The sequence below is a fragment of the Meriones unguiculatus genome, chromosome 4, assembly GCF_030254825.1.
Source record: "Meriones unguiculatus strain TT.TT164.6M chromosome 4, Bangor_MerUng_6.1, whole genome shotgun sequence".
Classification (NCBI taxonomy): Eukaryota; Metazoa; Chordata; class Mammalia; order Rodentia; family Muridae; genus Meriones; species Meriones unguiculatus.
The window spans coordinates 73,287,324-73,308,245 of record NC_083352.1 but is presented as its reverse complement, the minus strand read 5'-3'; the positions used below and the strand labels follow the sequence as shown (position 1 = coordinate 73,308,245).

Genomic DNA, 20,922 nt, shown 5'->3' with positions numbered 1-20,922 from the left:
TGAGAGCTCACGTTTCAAGCTACACAAGCAGGAAGCAGAGAGTTTGGGAAAAGCAGGAAGCGTTTCAGGCCTCACAGCCAATCCTTGCTAAACCTTCCAATTGTAAACCATCCAAACATGAGTCTATGGGGCCATTCCCATTCAGACTACCTTAACTAGACAGGCAGGCTGTGAGAAACAGGGCTGGGGATCATTTATGGGCAGAGCCTTGCTAATGAGAAAAATAGAAGCAAATAAAGCACATTCCCAGACTGTGCAGGGATGAGTGTGTGCAGGACAGGAGCTACTTCAGTATTCATTCATCCAGTTGCTGTCTGAGAAGACCTGAGTGTAGAGGCACTGAACAGAGCCAGGGTGAAAGGGAATGTGGCTGTGCCTGTTTGGAGGTTAAAAAGTTTGCTCTGTGTTTAAGAACTGCCAGGCATTGGCTGTAGTTTATAAAGATTGTACAATAGCCATGCATGGTGATGCACACCTATAATCCCAGCATTCAGCAGGCTGAGGCAAGAGGACCATTTTTACACACACACAGACACACATGACACAGAGGGCAATAAGTAGGTTGGAATTGAGCCACCTAGAGATGGGTGGCATTTAAGTGAGTGATAATTACAAGTAATAGTGAGAGTGGAAAGGCTTAAATCAATTGTAGACTAGCTAATGGAATAAAGGTTGGGTGCTTGCTGAGGTAGCACAGAGGTCCAGAGGAGGTGTTGCTGTTCCTGGAAGGCCCTGAGCTTGGTTTGAGCTGGAGAATTTGATTCCTAGATGCCTGTTTTAAGAGTGCACAGTTTGCTTTTGTGGCTCAAATGAAGGTTAACTTAGGTACAGTGACCCTAGCAAGCCTCAGACTCCAGCCCAGAGGATCTGTTGAGGAATGCCCAGAGTGAAATGGTGCAGTGAGGTGGCTTCATGTGCACGGCTGCTCACACAGGCTGTGGTCTGTGCCGTAGATTCTGAAGGCCTCCTCAAGAACAAGGAAAAGAACCAGAAGCTATACAGCCGAGCACAGCGGCACCAAGAGAAAAAGGAGAAGATCCAGCGGCACAACCGCAAGCTCGGGGACCTGGTGGAGAAGAAAACCATTGACTTGAGGAGTCACTATGACCGGCTGGCACGCCTGCGAAGGTCCCATATCCTAGAGCTCACCTCCATCATCTTCCCAATCGAGGAAGTGAAGACTTCTGTGAGGTACAGTGAGTGAGAAGGCTTTTGCATGGGAGGGCCAGGTGTTGGGGACTCTTTTTTCAGCATGTCAGCATTGGTTTTCCTAGTAGTGAAACTTGATTCTTATCTTCCTCAGCAAACAGTAAAGCCAGGAGGTAGCCAGGCTGCCAGGCGGGGTGGCCTGTGTCTGTCACAAAGCTTCCAGGTCATTGCTGACTCACATTCTTGGGGAAAGACAGTCATGCCAGCGTTTGTTAGTTGTGTATGAGAGACACTCTTGAAACCATAAGCCTGATTCCCTTGGCTGCCAAATGGAGGTTGAAATTACTTACTTGACAGAGTGTGAACTAGTATAGAAGAACACACTCAGTGCCTTGACCTTTCCTGGTAGTGGGCATTTATTCTGTTAGCTACTGAGGAGACAGCACTGTGATTTGATTCTAGTGCATAGGGACTCTCAGAAAACTGGGGTTCCCTATCTCACCATTTATCATAGCCATCTGGGGTGCTTTTGAAAAAGTTCACCTGGGCTTACTGGCTCAAACTTGTAATCCTAGTCTCTTGGAGGGTGAGGCAGGAGGATTCCCTGGGCAACTTACTGAGATCCTGTCTCAACTTAAACTTAAAAAATGGCTGGCTGTGTTCCACTCTTGCCTACTAGGGTAGGTTCCATCTCCAGCACTATTTAAAAAAAAAAAAAAAAAAAAAAGAGGCTAGGGTGTACATTTTAGCCTCTTACTTCATCTCTCTCCATCAGGATGTAATGTTAGTATACGTTTCTGTTCTACCAATGTCTCTCTCAAACGCCTGACCAGTTTTTATGGCAGTTTGTATTAATTTAACTTTTCTTTACTAATCCACAGTACTTAGCAGCTTTGTATCTGGACTTTCTGTAGGCACTGAAGGATTGAATCTTGCTGCCTAAGGGCTCTTACCACTGAGCCATCTCCCTCATCCTTCTCCTGAAGTTGTCCAGACTAGCTTTTACTTGAAGTCTATTTGTGTAAACCTCCCAGGTCTGTGCAATCAGGGGCAGTTTGACCAACTCTTACTAGACATAGATTACTTGGCAAGATCAGGGACAGAATAGGTTTTCAACCTTGAAGCAAAAACTCAGAAACTCTTAAGTTTTCAGGAAGCCAAATCTGGCCACACATCAAAGTCGAGACTGGGGAAGAGGCAATAAAGAATGGTTACTAGTCACTCACTGTCAGTCTAGGTAGAGTGAGAGAACCGGGAGACACAGGGCCCTCAGTTGGGGTAAACTGGGGGGTTAGAGAGCAAAGGAGCTGGTGGTGGTTTCCACACCCGCCATCAGCATCTGCATCCTGAAGGATCAGCAAGCACCTGAGCACGGCGTGTGCTTCTGGATTTGCATCCAGGACCACAAAAGAGGATTTCACCAGGACTCTTGCCGCTGTAGGGTCGGGCTGTAGATGAGTTAGTAGTACTCTGGTGTAAACGACCTGATTTCTGTCCACAGTAGCTGGGCATGATGGCACACACCTTTAACTCTAGCTCTAAGGATGCTGAGGCAGGAGGACCAGCGCCTCTGTGGCACAGCAAATTCAAAGCCAGCCTGGGATACATGAGACCCTATCTTACTGGACTAATTTCTTCATTGTTGTGTTTTGTTTATTTTGCTGGTTTTCATTATGAAGATTGACTCTAGGCTTTCTGATTTTGATTATCACATTTTCCTGAATTGGTAATTTGGGTGAACCTTTAAATCTCTTTAAACTTTTTTATAAGGTTGGAATTTTTTTTACCAAGAAAACATGTAGTCAGGTGGCCCATAGTGACTTTCTATGGACAATAGAGCACGTAGTCCCATGATACTGTACCATGTGCTTTTGTCTTTGTTCACATGCTTCCACAGTGCTGCTCACACTGCCACACTTGCTGACAATGTGTTTCTCATGACTGTGCACACATGCATGTGGCTGGACAAGACAAGCTTCTAGCTTGTAATCTTTTTAATATGTATTAGATATATACTATTACTTTTGTAACAACTCAGGTGGTTTTAGAGTTTCCTCTTTAACCTTTCTTGTTTGCAGAGATCCTGCAGACGTGTCTTCAGAGAGTGACAGTGCCATGACTTCCAGCATGGTGAGCAAGCTTGCTGAAGCCCGCAGAACAACTTACCTCTCTGGAAGATGGGTCTGTGATGACCACAACGGTGACACCAGCATCAGCATTACAGGCCCTTGGATTAGCCTTCCAAACAATGGGGACTACTCTGCCTACTATAATTGGGTAGAAGAGAAGAAAACAACCCAGGGACCTGGTGAGAAGCACAAATACTCTGAGTTTAGAACTTTGCAGTGTTGAAGTACTAAATGGATGTAGAAATGCCCTTGTGTGGAGAATACCTCATTTAGTCATTCCACACGTTTACGGTACTGTCCCCGCACAAAGCTGCCACTCAGCACGTTTAACGAGGGTCTGTTTTATGTTATGGCCAGTGCTAACTGCTGATTATAACAGGTTGACTGAGAAAGGTGGGTCACCTTTGTCCTTCCCTGGAAAGGTGGCTGGTGTCCTGGTTTCACTTCTGTTATAAAGTGCCCCCCAAAAAAGTAGCTTTGGGGAGAAAAGGATTTATTTTAGCTTGCGCTTCAGATTACAGTTCATCACTGGGAAAAGGGAAGGCAGGGACTTGCAGCAGTTACTCATGGCAGTGTGAGTTCAGCTCACTGTTTACTCTCACATAGCTCATGGCCTGAGTCCACAGTGGGCTAGGCCTTCTCATGTCACTTGACATAATCAAGACAAAGCCACGGACATGATCATAGGCCAGCTGCTCTCTCTCTAGACAGGACCCCACTGATCTTCCCTTCCAGGGAACTCCAGATTGTGTTAAGCGGATTATTAAAACTAACCATCCCAGCCTATAAAGGAATGGCCAAGGGACCATAAGCTGAGTTGGTGCTAAGAGAACACCAGCAGATTTTGGGGAGGGACAGAGGTACAAAGAAAGTGTCAACCCTTCTATAGCATAGGGCAGTCATAAAAGGCGTTTCTGAGGAGGTGGCTTTTGAGTTACACATTGCTAGAGATCATGCCCAGGGCTTTCGCATGTTAGACAAGCAAGTGACTATAAGCCTAGCCCTTGCCTGTTTTAAAGATTAAAATTTTTTTTTTTAATTATTTGTACCTGTGTGTCTGTATAAATGTATGTGCATGAGTGTATATACAAGTGGAGGCCAGAAGAGGGTTTTGGATCACCCTGGAGTTACATACAGTTGTGAGCCACTCAGCTCTGGTGCTGGGAGCTGAATTCAAGACCTGGAGGAGCTGTGAGTGCACCTAACTGCTAAGCCGTATCTGCAGCACCCTAGTGCTTGGTTTTTGAGGGAGGGTCTTATGTAGCTCAGGCTAGCTTCTCAGACTTCTGATTCTCCTTCCTCAGTCTCCCACTTTTTCTGTATGAGTTGTCACAATGGGCCAAGTTGGTCATTAATCATTTAGGTGATACATGGTCAGGTCCAGTCAGTCTAGACCTGAGTTCCACTTATGATTGGCTTATTTGGGACTGTTTGTGTCCGACCATGCAGTACAGGTGACACCTAATTGTCAGTAATGTAATTGTAAAACTGCAAGTGAAAACTCCTGGTTCCGTGATACTTTTGCTGAGGTGCTTTGACTGTTGTTTTGTGCCCACTCAGACATGGAACATAACAACCCCGCGTACACCATCAGCGCCGCGCTGTGCTACGCCACTCAGCTGGTCAACATCGTGTCTCACATACTTGATGTCAATCTTCCTAAAAAGCTGTGCAACAGGCGAGTAACTAAGGTGGCAATACTGTCTTCCTCATCGATTTCTCATGTTGCTGGTGTGTCCTTGCACTAGCTAGGAGAAACGCCAGTGTCAGCAGAGAAGGTTTGACCTAAGTTTGGATTCAGAGGATGACGCCAGTTTCATTACAGAGCCCGCAGAGAATCCATTTGAATCCTGGGGAGATAACCAAAGGAGGAAGGGTCAGGGTTTGTAGGGAGGATGCTGCAGGTCCTGGGCACTGGAGCTGAGCCAGCTGTAACAGTAGGCTGTGGAGGAGGAATTGTTTTGTTCTTATGATAACCTCGCGTTTAAGTATTTTTTGGTTTTGTTGTTGTTTGGGTTTGGGTTTTGTTTTACAGGGTTTTTCTTGGCTGCCTGGACTTTGTAGACCAGGCTGGCCTCAAACTCACAGAGCTCCCCCTGTCTTTGCCTCCCAGGGTGCTGGGATGGATTACAGATATGCACCACCACACTTGTTTAAGATTTTAAAGACACAGCCCACCTTGCTGACATTAAGCCCTCCCACCCTCCCGTTCCCCTGTGTTTCCAGCATGTGAGCTTCTTATGACTGCATAGTAGCAGGCTATACAAAGTGTTTGCTTTTTTTGTATTAAATCAGTCTCCTCATGTAGCCACCTAGTGTGGCCTGGAGCTCAGGATCTTCTTGCCTCAGTGTCTGGTTGCTGGACTTATAGGTGTGTGCTCAAGTAATTAGCAGCCAGACCTTGCCTGTGGAAATCATCGTAAGCAGGAGGGCCATGTGTTTTTCCCTCCTCTTCTGTTTTTGTGTTTTTATGTACTGGGGATTGAACCCAGTTGGGAAAAATCTCTTCTTCTGAGCTCTATTCCCAGCCCAGGGCATGAAATAGGAAGGGAACAAGTTCTGGGTGGGGACACTAAGGAAGAAAACCCCAGGGAGGGAAGCTAGGAAGCCCTGAGAGGCCAGAGACAGTAGAGCTGACGAGGAGCTTGCATGTGCCCCATGGAGCCTGCAGCCGTCATTCTGCACAATGTAGATGGTTGTTGAGTTTTCCCTTCCCCACACATACCGGTCCCCTGCTGATGCTTCAGAAAATGCTTTCCCATTAACATTTCCATAGCATTTCCAGTTCCTATGGCATGAGCAGAGTTGCTCAGTCACCTAGGTCCATGCGTTTGTAGTTTCTGTAGAAGAGTGGAACCGCTCCCTGAGGGCAGCAAAGCAGTGCTTAGGAAGTGCCTGTTTCAGGCAGTCTACTAAGGAGGAAGAACGTACGGTGCAGGCTCTGATCTGTAGTTCAGACGTACCCTTCAGAAGGAGCGATTTAACATAGACCTTCCTTGGAGAGCACTCTTAGAAGCCGTATACTTGTCTTACAGTGAGTTCTGTGGAGAAAACCTCAGCAAACAGAAACTGACGCGAGCAGTGAAGAAACTGAACACAAACATCCTTTACCTTTGTTCTTCTCAGGTATGTAAGAGCCTTGCACTTTGAACTCATTCTCAATTTGCTGTGCTTCAAAAAAAAAAAATTTTTTTTTTTTTTTTAAATCTGTGTAGCCTTGGTTGTTCAGGACTCACTTTGTAGACCAGGCTGGCTTTGAACTCACAGGGATCTGTCTGCCTCTACCTCCCAAGTGCTGGGATCACAGGTGTGTGTCATTGAGCCTGGCTTGTGTGTGAAAGTCTTAATCAAGTCATTGCTCTTTCTAGCATGTGAATTTGGATCAGTTACAACCGCTGCACACACTCAGGAACCTCATGCAGCTGGTCAGCCCGAACTCCGAGCACCTGGGCAGGTGAGTTGCACGTGTGGCTCTTCCCTGTGCACGCTGGCATAGTACCCAATGTTCTCTACGTCCCACATCTCTGGGAAGGACAAAAATTGTACAGCACTGTGCACAAGGCAACAGCTGATCATGCATGGCCTTCCAGGAGCCTCTGTGATCATTTCTGAGAGAAGGTTGCAGTGGAGAGCATTTAGCATGTGACATTTAGTAGAGGAGCCCAGATGCCCTGGCTACCACCTTGCACTTCTCCTGATGCTCACTGTTTCTTTTCTGACTTCCCCCTGGCAGCATTGCTGTCTCTTGTGTGTGCTTTCCTTTGTGCTTGTATATACTATGTGTATGGAGTTTCTTTTCATCACCAGGTCAGTTTGATTACCATTTGTTAAGCGTTCATAGAGTGAGCTGGCTTGAAATTTATCTGCTTAAAGACAGAAATCAGTAACAACAAACCGACCTTCCTGCTCCATGGTCTACTCTCGATAACTTTTCAGTGGCTCAGCCCAAGAGAGCACGGCTCATCTTTGGTCCCTGCTCTAGGCCCTGAGCTGTTGTCCTCACTTTCATCAGTATATGATACGTTTTGCAGAGATGGGACAAAGCTGATGTCTGTACACTTTGGAAATGAACTTTATTAGGCGATTTTGCTCAAACTGTAGGCTACCATAAATAGTCGGGCTGTGTTGGCATGAGAAGACACTAAATGTTGGTGTTACTGTGGGATGCTGAGCTGCCTGAGGTTGCACACACCTGTAATCCAACCACTCAGGAAGCTAGGCCACAAATTAAGGCTGGCCTGAGCAACTTACAGTAATGGTCCTGCCGTAAAAGGGGCAAGCGTGTTGCCCAGTGCTAAAACACCAGCCTAGCATGTGCAGTTCTTAATTTTATTTTTTTTCTTCATTTTTGACTGCCAAGTTGGGGGGAGCTAGAAGAAAACCAGTGAGGTGTTACTTGGTATGTGTTTCTTGAGTGGCCTCTTGGTACCAGATCAATGGTAGACCGGATGAAGCAAATCTGAGCCCTGAAATTCTTCAGCTAAAGCGAGGAAGACTGTTGAGAACTGCAACACAAACTGATTCCAAAGTTCATCCAGAAGCACTGACAGCGAGGACAAAAGGGAGAATAGAAAGGGCCGTCTCTGTTCCAAACTGTGATTATAAAGTTAATTCAAATTTTTTTGGGGGGTGGGGATGGGGGTTGGTGAGATAGCTTAGTAGGTAAAGGCACGTGCCACCAAGCCTGATGACCTAACTTTCATTTCCCTGCCCCACATGAGTGGAAGGAGAGAAATGATTCCCAAGAATTGTACTATGACTTCCACATACTTGCTATGGCATTCCCAGCCCCAGTAATCCAAACTTAAAACACATACACACACCTAAGGTTTGTTTAATCAGTGTTTAGGAAACAGGCAGGATTGCGACTTTTGGGCCAGCCTGGGCTACATACTAGGATCTGCTGCAAATACTCTACCGACCATCAAAAACCGATTTGAATGACACTGTTAGCATATAAATAACATGCAGAGTAATTAGGAAAGAGAATTGAGGCTTGGAGCAGATAATGTACCTATAGGACTGTTGTCATATTATGGTCAGTAGTGTTGAGCTAGTTGGTATTCAGGTATGGTTTCATACCGTATTCTGTGTATAAAACAAGTTATAGATGTAACAGATTCTGTTTTAAAATAATATGGAAAAGACTTCTATACTCATAGGGTAGGGACATTTTAATCAAGCCACACCCTCAAAAATCTATGAAGGAGCCACACACGTTGTTGTGTAGGAACTGTCTGTCTCTAGTAAGAAAGGTCTCATGCCTTTGTTAAAGGGAAAAACAATAAATAGGTTTGCAACATCTATAGTAAATGGAATTTCTGTGAGTTTGAGGCCAGCCTGGTCTACAAAGCCAGTCCATGACAGCCAAGGCCTTACAGAGAAACCCTGTCTCTGAAAAACAAAAGCAAAAACAAAATAAAACAAAAGGTGAGGGAAGGAGGGCATTCAGATTGCTTGCCTGGAAGAAATATATTAAGTAAAAAAAAAAAAAGTCATCCACAGTCATGCATAAAGACATGGACTAGGGAGATGGCTCAGTAGGTTAAAATGCTTGCTTTGCAAGCAGGGGTCCCAGGGATCAGGTCCCAAAACCCATGGAAAAAGGCAGGTGGGTGAGGTGGCATACTCTGTAGACTGAGATGGGAGACCCAGACAGGAGACCCACCGCGAAGATGTGGACCCGGGTACACAGGACTAAAAAAAGAAAAGGTAGGAGATAGTCACTCCTGACGGCCGATCTGCGGCCTCCACACGCATGCTGGCTTTGCTTGCTGCCTCTCTCATACACGTGGAATAAAGAAGTCCTCCTCCCATATCCATGTCTTATGCAGCTCTCTTGTCTACACACAGGTCAGGGCCCTTTGAAGTGCGCGCAGACCTCGAGGAGTCCATGGAATTTGTGGACCCCGGAGCTGCCGGAGAATCAGATGTGAGTGGAGATGAGCGAGTAAGCGACGAGGAGACCGACTTGGGCACAGACTGGGAGAACCTGCCCAGCCCGCGATTCTGTGACATCCCCTCCCAGCCGGTGGAAGTCTCGCAGAGCCAGAGCACGCAGGCCTCCCCGCCCATAGCCAGCAGCAGTGCTGGTGGGATGATCTCCTCCGCCGCCGCCTCGGTGACCTCTTGGTTCAAAGCCTACACTGGACACCGCTAAGGAGTATGGACCGAAACATGCTGATGTTGTGTCTCGAAATCCTTCCCACTGCGCTCTAATAACCTTGTCTGTAGTTATGATAGTGCCTGGAACCAGGGGGCTAACATATCTCTCGTCAGGACAAGTTCAGTAGCAGGACCTGACTTGTGGCCTCATGGGCCCCAGGTCCTAGCCCCTTAGCCCCGACAGTGTGCTGGTTCCTGGGGTTTCGAGTCTTCCTGACACTGAGTTCTAGCCTTCAGTCAGATCACAAGGAAGTGTTTCTTGGTGATGAGAAATGAAAGACAAAAGCCGAGTTGATTTTTCTGTCATCTTTTTGAGAGACTCACCAACAGCAGTTCTGGTCTCATCAGGGAGAAGTGGTTGTCTGGGCAGGGAAGAGGTGGAAGTTTGTTGTTTTCAGTCATCACACATCACATTCCTGATTTCCTACTACACACCAAAGAAACCAAGGTCTTTATTTCTGTGGACCCACATCTGTGCATGAGGAATCTGCTGGGATGTTTAGAGAGTGTAAACAGTTTTCTTGTATTCTGAGGGGTTTAAGTCAATGACACTCATTTTAAAATGGGACTTTTTCCTTTCCTTCATCATTCCCTAGATGAGCTAAATGCTGCCTGGGTACAGTGAGCCCTTGATGACTTGTTCATTCTCTTACTGTCCAGTTTGTTCTGGGTGGTGGGCACAGAGCGGAGTTAGCAGGTGCTCCCTGGGAAACCCTCCTGCTTGTCCCTGGGCTCTTGCAAGATAGCACCTTGTGCAGAGTGTGGCGCTGAGCAGCTGTTCGAGGAAGTGCTCAGCCATCAAGGAATTTCCTCCAAGAGACCAGTTCGTGACAATCTTACAGAAAACTATAATGAGAGGCATTATGTTCAGATTTGTAAGTAGTTCTTTTTATTTTTTAGTAACTTCAAAAAAAAGACTACAGCAACCCTGTGAGAAAGCACCCTCCTGGGCATTGTCACAGCTTCCCATTGTGACTGGTGTGCTGGTACCTCAGGCAGGTCCTTCAGCAGTCTGCCACGCCCACACTTCTCACTCATTTAAGAGTTGGTACTCTGCCTGCAGATGGAGGTGCTGCTGAACTTTTGCTATTGGTGGAATTGTAGGAAGAATTGATCCTACCCAGGAGCCCCGTGTTGCGGCTCTAGGTATTCCACCTAGGGAGGAGGCAGCCTCCCTTTTGTGGCCCCTTTGGCTGGAGTCTTGCAGGCTCAGCTTCGAGATTGCTGGGCCTGTGTTTGGCACTCTCTTCTACAACTCACAGACTGAGTCTGCTGGGACGAACATACTGGCTGAGAAGAAGCCACCAGCTTGGAAGGAAGCTACAGACGGTGCAACAACAGATGCAGGAAATGCAGGGCTTGATGGGGATTTTGTTTTATCAACTAGAGGCACTTTTGTCACTTTATGTCACAGTAAGTGATCCAGCACATACTGCCCTAGGCTGCTGATATATTTTGGGTTTTGTTATTTTGCACTGGATCCACCTGTTGTAAATAGTCTTTAAATACACATTTCAACCACTGTTTTTTGGCCCCCGTCCTCTTTGCTGCTCATTAAAACCTTTCATGTAGATGCCAGAACCATACGTTAGACAGCTCTCTGAAAAAAATGAAGCTGGTATTTTTTTTTTAACCCAAAGCCATAGAAGTTGGTCATGTTTTTATTTTAAAATGATTTATTGAAACAAGGTAATACTAATAGAAACTCTGAGGCACCACATGGGCTGCTTTAAATGGTCTTACAAAAGACACTTTTATGTAATTGAATAGAACCAAGAAAAGTTTTGCCACATGCGGAACTTCCTGAGGACACAGTGAGTCACCATGGGACGGGGAAGAAGTGCAGTGTCAGAACCCCCTCGCTGGCCTGGAACTTACAAGTCAGGTTGAGTCATACAGATGTTTTCTAAACTTTTATTGTATCACTGCAATAAATCCTTTAACAGTACTTTGCTGTGTGTGCCTTCTCCCAGTTAGTATTTATTGATGTTGGTAGCAAGAGTGCAAGCTGACCCTGGAATACTTCATATAATTAAAGAATAAGTTTTAAAGAAAATTTTGCTAGGTAAGATTGTTTTTAAAATTACTGATTATGGTGGCTTTAATGATGATGGCCCATCTTTCGCAAAGAAGAGAGTTACATATTCTCCAAAAGGCATGTTTTTCTTCATCTGGGAAAGGAGCAGGCCTCTGGGATGCCATCTTTCAGCATGCGAGAAATGTTAGAGGAACTTCTTAAGCCACAAGGAGAATCCTTTTTGTAATTAACGTTTAAGATGGCCACTGGTAGCATCCAGGTAATGTAGAGGTGGAGGGGATTAAGTGACTGGGGTGGAACGCTTAGGGTTAGGGTGTTAGGGTTAGGGGTTAGGGATGGGGCCCTAAGAAAGGATGGCAAAGGGGTCCAGTCATGCCTATCTGTTCCTCTGCCTGGGGTGGAAGGCTCTTCAAAGAGAATGTGGGCTGCAAAGTTCCTGCCTTTCCATTTTCCTATCTGGCAGCTAGAAGCAAGTTTCCACGTAGTGTACAAAGGCCAGGGGAGACTTCTCATCCAATCGCATCTGTCTGATACAGGGAGTGAGGATTACGGGAGGGGAAGGATAACTTCCCAGTAGGTGCAGGTGCTTCAATAAATGTGAAGGAAGTTTGAACCTAGGCTTGGGCATGATACCTGAGCACCTCAGTTGTGAAGCTGTCACCCCCATTCAAGCATCTGGTAAGAAAATAGCCCGGAGAAGATGAGTCAAACTTACTGTAAACACAAAGACCCCCCAGGGTGACAAATTTATATATGAAAATTATTTTGTGTGCATGTATGTATGGGACAGGCATACAAGCACATGTGTGAAGGCCAAATGAACTCAGGTCTTGGTGACAGACTTGGTGGCAAATATGTTCGCCCACTGGGCCACCTAGGCAACCTTGACAAATGAATTAAAATGGTAAATCAACAAGAGCCACTTTAGTGTTTGTAGGAAGGAATGTTTGTTTGAGAGGGACATTAATTCAGTTCCCACCACTCACAGCCATCCAAACTCCAGTTCCACAGGGTCTGACACCTTCTGGCTTCTGTGGGCATCAGGCATGCATACAAATAAGTCCCATAAGTCCTCTGAGTTGGTTTGGCTGCCTGAAAAACCTCAAACTCAGAGATGTGCTGCCCCTGCCTCCTGAGGTTAAAGGATTAAAGGCCTGTGCTACAGTGCTACAGTGCTAAAGTTATGTACTTTTTTCAGAAGCCAAGAAATTGACCAGAGGTTCATGGTCAGTGATGAGAACAGGCTGGAGCCAGCTGAGAAAACTCAGTAGCGCACACTCTCATTCTGATTGATGCTCCGAGAACCCACATCATCACTCCATACCCCCCTCACCTTTGAATGTGGTATTTTAGCATTTCCTGTGACTTCCAGAGGTACCCAGATGTTGAGGAAAGTATTTGCCTGTTTGTTTAGTAGTTCCTTTCTCTAAATTGGAAAGAATTCTGAAGACATTTCTGGGCCATAAGAGAGTATGTTGCTTTTGGCTTGGATGCTTGCTAACTGATCTGGCAGTAGTAGCCGGAAGGTATCTCCCAGGTGTGGTCAATAAAGATCAGCAGGAGTGTAAGGTGGCCCAGTGTTGCCAGGGAAATACCCAGGGTGCCGCTGGTGATGGCCTTAGAGAAGGTCCTCAGGAGCTGAGAGCTCCTGCTGCACTCCTGCATGCCCGAGATGCTTGCTCTAACATTCCTTACTTCCTACTGGGTGAGCCTGTTACTGCAAAGTCAGCATCACCTGGCAGCTTGCTGGAATTCTGCACTGGGGGCACTCAGGCCCACCAAAGTCAGTCTGCGCCTCTTTGTGCTGTTGAAGATCATTGGCGTACAGCTGCACTGTCGGGGGTCTGCTCAAGGCCTCATTAAAGGTAAATTGTTCTCAGAGTGGAAGTATCTTAAGTACTGAAGGACAGGTTCCTTCTTCCAGGCACAGCGGGAGACTGCAGTGGCCTTTAAGGAGCTTTAAGTGTCTGGTACAGTGACTGTCCCTGCCTCATATATTCTGCACAGGGCTTTCCTGGGTCATCTCTCATTTGCCCCTCCAGGGTCACTCCTTCCTGCTCAATGGCCAGGAGACCGAGTGGGCTGTAGCACCTTTTGATGCCTCCCTGCCACATGCTGTCCATTCCTTCCCAGGCCTATGAGCCCCCAGACATGTCACCATACTCAGCCCTTGGATCTGTCACATAACTTGTGAAGCAAGGCTGCCACTTCCGGAAGCTGATTCTGCAGTTCAAGGATGAGCCTTGAGCTATGGCCTCCACAGAGAAGAGCCCTTAAATGTTTGGCAAGCTGTGGTGGAGGAGAAGCAGGTAGGTGATCTCTTGAGTTGGAGGCTAGCCTGGTCTACACAGTGATTTCCAGGACAGCCAGGGCTACTAGTGAGATCTTGTACTAACAAAACAAAGGCCTCTGAGGTGTGTGAAGGCATGGCTCTATAGCACAGGGGGCCAGAGGTGGTGCGAGATGAACTGAAGATCTTTTTTTTTTGTCCTTCCCTTGGGCTTGGCAAATATGGAGGATGGTACATCCCGTGTCCACACCTTTGTTCTTGTTTATTGAGGCAGAGTTTCTCTGGGTAGCCCTGGCTGTCCTGGAGTTCAGGTCTGCCTCTTGAATGCTGGGATTAAAGGTGAGCATCTCCACTGACTGGGTACGCCCTTATATTAAACACATGAACTTGCTCAATTTCAAAGTGTAGACATTTGTTCTTCAGAATTTCCTAGAGCCAAGACTGCTGGACATGAAAAAGGTCAGGCCATGGATTCCTGTTTGGACCCTGGGACAGCCAGCCTCCCCTCTCCAGTCAGAGGGTAAATAATGCCCAAGTGGAATCAAGGACTGCACTCCGGACTGAACTTGCTGCAGCCATTCAGGCAGCTTGGGGGTGGGGGGGGACTGGGGAGGAAGGGCACAGTGAAGGCCAGCAGCTTGGTCCCAGAATAAGGACGGGTGGGTGCACCAGGCTTGGCTCCATTCCCACCAAAGTGCAGACACAGCTACGCAGGCAGGTCCTGTGATGCCACACTAGAACTTTCCAGTTTGGATTTTATCCGGCCACTTATTTTTATAAAAACCATTAAGTTTTCGTACTCCATGAAGTCCAGTATCAGGTCTTAGTCTCAGAGCTTTGGTTTTGTGGTTTAGTGTGGGCAGGAGAGAGGAGGGAAATTGTATGCCCCTGCTGTTGGGGTGACGGACTCTGCAGTGCCGATTGCCCACATACTGCCCGCCACCCAGCCTCAGCTGCTAGCCTTCCCTAGCTAACACAGGGCAGGCTATGTGGTAATAGCTGCCTTCTACCAAATGGTAGGCACCGAATTTTCAACAGTAATTTTAGGCATATACCACTTCCCCTTCAGTGCTCAGCTGAGAACCTGGTTCCCATGTGCTTATCATTTCAAAGAGAAAACACTGAAGAAGGGCTGTGAGCTTGGCTTAATTATAGAGAGCTTGCTGATCAAACATGGATGCAATTTTTTTTAATGGAACGCATACCAAATGAGGGACTGAAGGTCGGGGCTCAAACTTGCTGAGTCTAGAACTCTAGCACGATGATAGAGGGGCGTGTCGAGTACCTGCGGCACCTGGCCAGCACAGCAAGGGGCTGGGGTTGAGTCCCAGCAGATGCTGCAGTGGAGCCACCAGGGCACAGGATGGAACAGACACACTGACCAGCATGTTTTTGGGTTTTGTTAAGAGGGTCTCTTCTATTTATGGTTGTGAGTCTAGTCTGTAACGGCTGAGCCATCTCTCCAGCCCAAGAGGTACTCATTGTGTAGCCCAGGATGGCCTCAAAGAGGTGATCCTCCTGGGTGCTGGGAGTGCTATCTAACACAAATGCACACACCCTTGGTCCCTTTCCCAGCTGGTAGCAAGAGAGTCAAACCAACTCTCAGGTTCAACTAAGGACGTACTCGACTTTTGAGCCTCAGGAGAAGTAACAGGTGTAGCAGCACCCCTTGTGAGAGCTGAAGGTGGAAGTTTGCTTTGGCTGGTAGGACAGGGAGGGCCCTGGAGTATTTACTTTGTGATCTTTTAGCAGTACAGGAAGGGAGCACCATGGCATGAGACGAGAGTGAGCCATTTTCCAGAGGCTTCTGAGAGGCTTAGTGGTTAACACCAGCTGCTCTTCCAGAGGACGAGGGTTCAGTTCAGAGCACCTACAGGACAGCAAACAACTGTAATTCTGTTGTTAGTGGACATAATGCCCTTCTGGCCTCCACACAACTGCAGGCAAAGCATCTACGCATATACAAATCTTAGAACCAAAAATCAAAGAGTGGGTTATTTTTACACCCAACACTAGGGGGCTACAGAGCCTTTCTCAAAAAGCAGTATTCCATTTTGACAGCACAGACCACACAGGTGCTTTTTGATGCCACCAGATGCCTCTGTTCCCTGGGAAGCATGTCCTGCCAGTCTATTTCTGAGGTAATGCCAAGTGCGCTGGGGCCATCCTGTGCCCTGCTCCCAGTCAGCCCAGCCCCGCACAGCTGTGTAGCATGTGATAACGTCAGGAATGCTGACTCATGAGAACCCAGTTATTTATCCTGTACATCCAGGTGGGAGAACCACAGGCAGCAATGGTTGAACACAGTGCGTGAGCTACGTCACACCCTTGGTTGCCTTGTGTTATCTCCTTTAATCCCAATTATGAGTCACGACAAAATTATGGGACACTCGGACTGCCAGTTTGGCAGAAGGCAACAGCAGATGTCTTGAAGATGAACTGTTCTAAGCTCACATCAGACTAAGTCTGAGTCTGCAGGCCAGCATAGCAAGGTCCGTTTGTCAGGGGGTGACCTCCCTGGCATGGAGCAACTTTGCAGTTTCAGCCTGCTCTCAGCAGTTACTGCTAAGGATAAAAGAAAAACTCAGAGATGGCTCAGCAGTTAAGGGCCACAGACCGAGGCATCCAACACTCACATCGTAATTGTAGTCCCAGCGGACCTGATGCCTCCTTCTTTTAGCTTTCAAGGACAAATGCACTCACATGGACAATTACATACTTAATTTTTTTTTTTAAATCAAAACTAGATTTCACTTTGGAAGCCTGTCTGCCCTCATGTGCCTCTGCTCAGCACAGGCCCAGCTGGCTCTACCTAAATGTCATCTTGGGCTGTGCTCCCCGAGTCCTGGCCAGATTTGTATCCTCTAAACACTGCTCTTTTCCCATCAGTCACCCACATTTGTCACATCTGTCATCTGTCCTCCCTGCCTGCAACTTAACACTAAGAACAAGGTTTTGTCTCTTGTTTTTGAGTACTTGATTTCAGACCAATCTAATTTTTGGATTGTTTGGCTTTAGAGCCCCAACTTTTGAGGGCTCAGGATTCTCCAGCTTTATTAAGTGCCACATGTCCACAAGCCTGAGGAGATTCTCAACGGCTTCTAAATGATAATGGACAAGCTGCGGGAATCCCCTGGATATTACTTTTCCTATACAGGGAACATGGCAGGTACTGGACAGAAAAAAAATTAAAAATATTAAAAGGTAATAAAAATTTAAATTTATAATTTGAAGGAGGATGATTTTGTCATAGAGAAGGTTATCCTCCCTTCTTCCAAATAACTTTGTTTGAGGTGCATTTGCATGCACCTCAAAGATATTCTTTCGCCTTGTCCTCAGTTCTGGGATTACAGGCATGAGCCACCACAAATGGCTTCAAAACAAAACTTTCAAAGGTAAGGATCTTAAGGGGACGCAGAGGTGACTTCGCAGCTAAGAGCACTGTCATTCTTCCAGAGGACTAGAGTTCGATTTCCAGCCACGTGAGGGCTTACAGCCCACTCTAACTCCAGTGCTGGGGGATCTGATAACCTCTCCTGGCTTCTGCAGGCGGCAGGCAAAATACCCACACACATCAAAGGTGTGTTGTTTTAATTCTAAGTCAGTTCACAAGAACCTTCAACCCCTGACATTCAGGATCTGGAGAGAGGACTTAGGCAAGAGAAGAGCACTAAGTTCAGTTCACTGGGCGGCTCACAACAGCCTGTAACTCAAGCTCCACAGTGGAGGATCTGCCACCTTTGTCCTCCTAGGGTGTTCACACTCAAAAGGAAGCACACGCACATGCACAAAATACATCTCTGGGCTTCAATGGCTCAGCAGTTAAGAGAGCTTGCTCTTGCAGAAGACATGGTTTCCGGAGATGCGTGCGGCACCCTCCTCGGGTCTCCTTCACTGCCTGCATTTAGGCATTTGTGGGAGAACATTTATCAAGTTGTTAAAATTTTATTGTATGCTCAGGCCTCACTTAATGTATGTTTTTATTGAAGTTTTACAAAAGAAAAAAAAGCCAGACAAAAAGGATGCACAACATTTTAATCTATTATATGATATTGTCTTATTCTGGTGAATATGTTTAGTTAGCTGTCCATAATATACAATACTGGATTTTAATCACATTATTTACAGAGGGGCCAAAGCACTCATGTGCAGGTCAAGGCGCTCGGTTCACTGTGCACTTTCACAGCCCTATGAAACACAACCATTATATACACTGTAAACACCACAGGGCAGACCCATCGCCAAACATTCTCACAGCATCAAGCATACAAGGTCTAAGGTAAGGTGCCTACGTTTTTTTTCTTTTTTAGGCATAATTCTCAAAGGTTTCCTCACTTCACTCACTTCAGATACAGAGCCAGTGCTGGGACATTGCAGGATCCTCTTGTGGGGACTGCCTGGTGACCTCTGAGTGTCCAAATGGAGGAAAATGGGCAGAGTTCTTCACAGCTGGGTGGGTTAAATGTGAGGCACCACTACAGACAAGCATGGAGCTAATTTCTTGAACAGCTGGTAAACAGATAAAAGCCTGAGTAATGGCAGTCTGAGCGGAGCAGAGTCCTGAACAGCTGGGGATGAGGCCGCACACACCTGAGGGTTGACGCAGGCGTTTCACGGTCCCTTCGCCTCTCCCGTGGACATCAGTACTCCTCTTCTGCCTCGCTCCCTCTTGCTTTCTTATGGATCGCCCGGTTAAAGCTGTGGCAGGCAGGTAACCAGTGATTGTCATGAAGGCCTAGCTTACAGCCGGGAAAGCCCTTCTGAGACTGGTGGCAGCACATCCAGTACCCAGGCCCATACGGCAATGCCTGGCAATAGGGTTTGGGGTGCCACCGACACAGGGACACATCCCCTTTCACATACTTTTTCTTGCATTGCTTGCAAGGGTCTTCTCTATAGCGAGGATCTCGGACCCACCGAGAGTCTGCTGGCCTGATGTTGTAGTATTCAATGATGGACTTAAAGTAGCGGCAGGTACATTTAAGAATCGCTAAACTCAGGGTGGGGAGTAACCTGAAGATTTTCACCATGATGTGGTGAGGCAGGCATGCCATATACTGCTGAGGCTCCAGGAGCTGCTGGATTTTAAACCTGGTCTCCAGGAAGTCCTGAGACACGGGCTTCTTCCAGCTGGACACCTCAAGCACCGGTAATGTACTTTCCCCCCCAGGGGCTGCTGGGATGAGTGGCTCCGCAGAACCATCTTTTTCCTCACAGGCACTATTGCCCTCAGCAGCATCTTGAGGCTTACTGGCCTCTGAAGCCTCTTGTGCTGTGTGTTCATTCAGCTGGGAGCACTCTTGCTGGTCCCGTCCAGGTGACAGAAAAAACAACATGCCGGGAAGAGGCTCTTCAAGGGAGTCTCTAGCAGAAGGCTGCTCCCTCTCCACCGTGCACACGGCAATGCTGATGCACAAAGGTTCTTTTCTCTGATCAGCATGGTGCTTTGGGAGTGCTACAAGCTCTCTACTCACACAACTGACAGCATCTGTGGACAATTCGGTGGCTTGGAGATAGGTATGAGGAGAAAAGGGCAATCCATCAAATTCATCTGTCATTTCTATGTCATTCCGGTTGGAGTTCTCCACAGTTGTCTGCTGACTTGGCTCTAATTCTGTGCTGTCCTTGTGGAAGCTCACGCCTACTGGCAATGAGGAACAGCTCTGAGAGGTACTGTCCCAGGCCTGGTCCCCTGCAGAATGGTCAGTTTCCGACGGTCCTGCTCCCACAGACACCGACTGTGTGGGGTGCACCTGGGTGTCGGGTGTGTCTGCAGACCCCTCTTCACTTTTGTCACTGGCCTGAGAGCCATTCGTGAGCAACACCCTGCCCACACTTCGCCGGAAGCTGTTATTCCGTGACAAGCTCCCAGGTTCTCGCTGACCCTGATGCTTTAGGCACTCAGACTCCAACCTGGCTACCATGTCAAGGACGCGGACTGGTTCACTCTGTGATCTGCCAGACTCAGGATTTTCTCTTTCCGTGGGTTCTTCACAAGTTCCTGGATTAGAGAAGGGCTCAGGTGCAGGTGGCACACTTCGGGGCTGGCCAGAAATCTTCACAATGGCAGGCGGATTTGTGCAGTTTTTCACGCAGCTAGCTAGGAGAGCAGTGGCTCTCTGCTCAAGGAAGGCAACCATCTGTATCACTGACAGAGGCCTCCCACTACAGACACTGTCCCCACTGTCACTCACATAATGCACAGAACAGTGCTCAATGCCACATGCAAATGGCTCCGGCTGGTAGCACTGGCTGTTGATCTCTCTCATCATTTCTAACTGTACCTTGGCTTTCTTAAGATCCCCTGATTTTTTCCTTCTTTTAGTAGCCCTCCCATCAATATCCCAGGAACTTTTTATTTTCATAGATCCTATCCTATTGCTACACTGGTGGGCTGCAAAGAATGCGATTTTCTCCTTCGTATTTCCAGGCTTGACAATAGCGCAGCTCCCAGGTAGTCCTTCTTCCTCACTCTGGTGTACTGTTGCAGGCGGCACATTCTTTTTGACTTTAACATTCAAGCTGTTCTCCACAGGGTTCTTCCCACTCATACTGCATAGAACATTTGGAGAAAGGATCCCAAAAGGTTTTCTAGATGCTGCTTTGACAAAGGAGGCTGAAGGGAAGACAGGTGGTTTCATGTAGCTAGCTTTGCCCTTTTCATCACTGACAGTGTTTTGGTGGCTCATAGGCGTTCTTAGTGTGTCCCTGCTGACTTCAAGAGGGTGCTCTTTCTTCTGGAGTCTCCAGTGTGGCTTCAGGTGCATAACAGATGCCCTGGAACAGGAGAGAACAGAACTGACTCAGGTATTTTGCTGTAGCTTCAGGCAAGAGAAATGTGATCTTCCAGCTTGTAAAGTCTTTAACAACAGTCAAGTCTCGGCTCATTTCTAATGTGCAAATCAAGTACTACAGAAGCAAGCTAACCACTTTCTGTGAATTATCAGCCAGAAAATAAACTGATGTAACTGATACAGAAAGAGCTATTAGTTAATGTAAATTAATCCTTTAACATTGAATTTACCGAAACTGCTTTTTTTATTATTTATAATTTATTCACTTTGTATCTCAGTTGTAGCTCCCTCCTTCATCTTCAGGCCCCTCCCTCCCTCCCTTTTCTTCCCATTCCTCTTCCCTAGTCCACTCACAGA

At 47.0% G+C, this 20,922-nt stretch overlaps 2 protein-coding genes across 7 annotated transcripts in view; one reads left to right on the top strand and one right to left on the bottom strand.

The window, feature by feature from the left end:
* The window catches only part of Atg14 (autophagy related 14), a 33,456-nt gene extending 22,065 nt beyond the window's left edge, over positions 1 to 11,391 (top strand). The window contains exons 5-10 of the mRNA XM_021650853.2: positions 954 to 1,191; positions 3,228 to 3,457; positions 4,839 to 4,956; positions 6,314 to 6,404; positions 6,647 to 6,732; positions 9,132 to 11,391. Of these exons, the coding sequence (XP_021506528.1) occupies positions 954 to 1,191; positions 3,228 to 3,457; positions 4,839 to 4,956; positions 6,314 to 6,404; positions 6,647 to 6,732; positions 9,132 to 9,438 (1,070 nt within the window). The 3' untranslated portion in view covers positions 9,439 to 11,391. The remainder of the gene's footprint in view (positions 1 to 953; positions 1,192 to 3,227; positions 3,458 to 4,838; positions 4,957 to 6,313; positions 6,405 to 6,646; positions 6,733 to 9,131) is intronic.
* A 6,396-nt stretch (positions 11,392 to 17,787) lies between these two features.
* Positions 17,788 to 20,922, bottom strand: part of Fbxo34 (F-box protein 34) — a 67,228-nt gene continuing 64,093 nt past the window's right edge. For all 6 annotated transcript variants that reach the window (XM_060382155.1, XM_021650845.2, XM_060382157.1 and 3 more), the window contains one exon: positions 17,788 to 20,548. In XM_060382155.1, the coding sequence (XP_060238138.1) occupies positions 18,412 to 20,548 (2,137 nt within the window). In that variant the 3' untranslated portion in view covers positions 17,788 to 18,411. The remainder of the gene's footprint in view (positions 20,549 to 20,922) is intronic.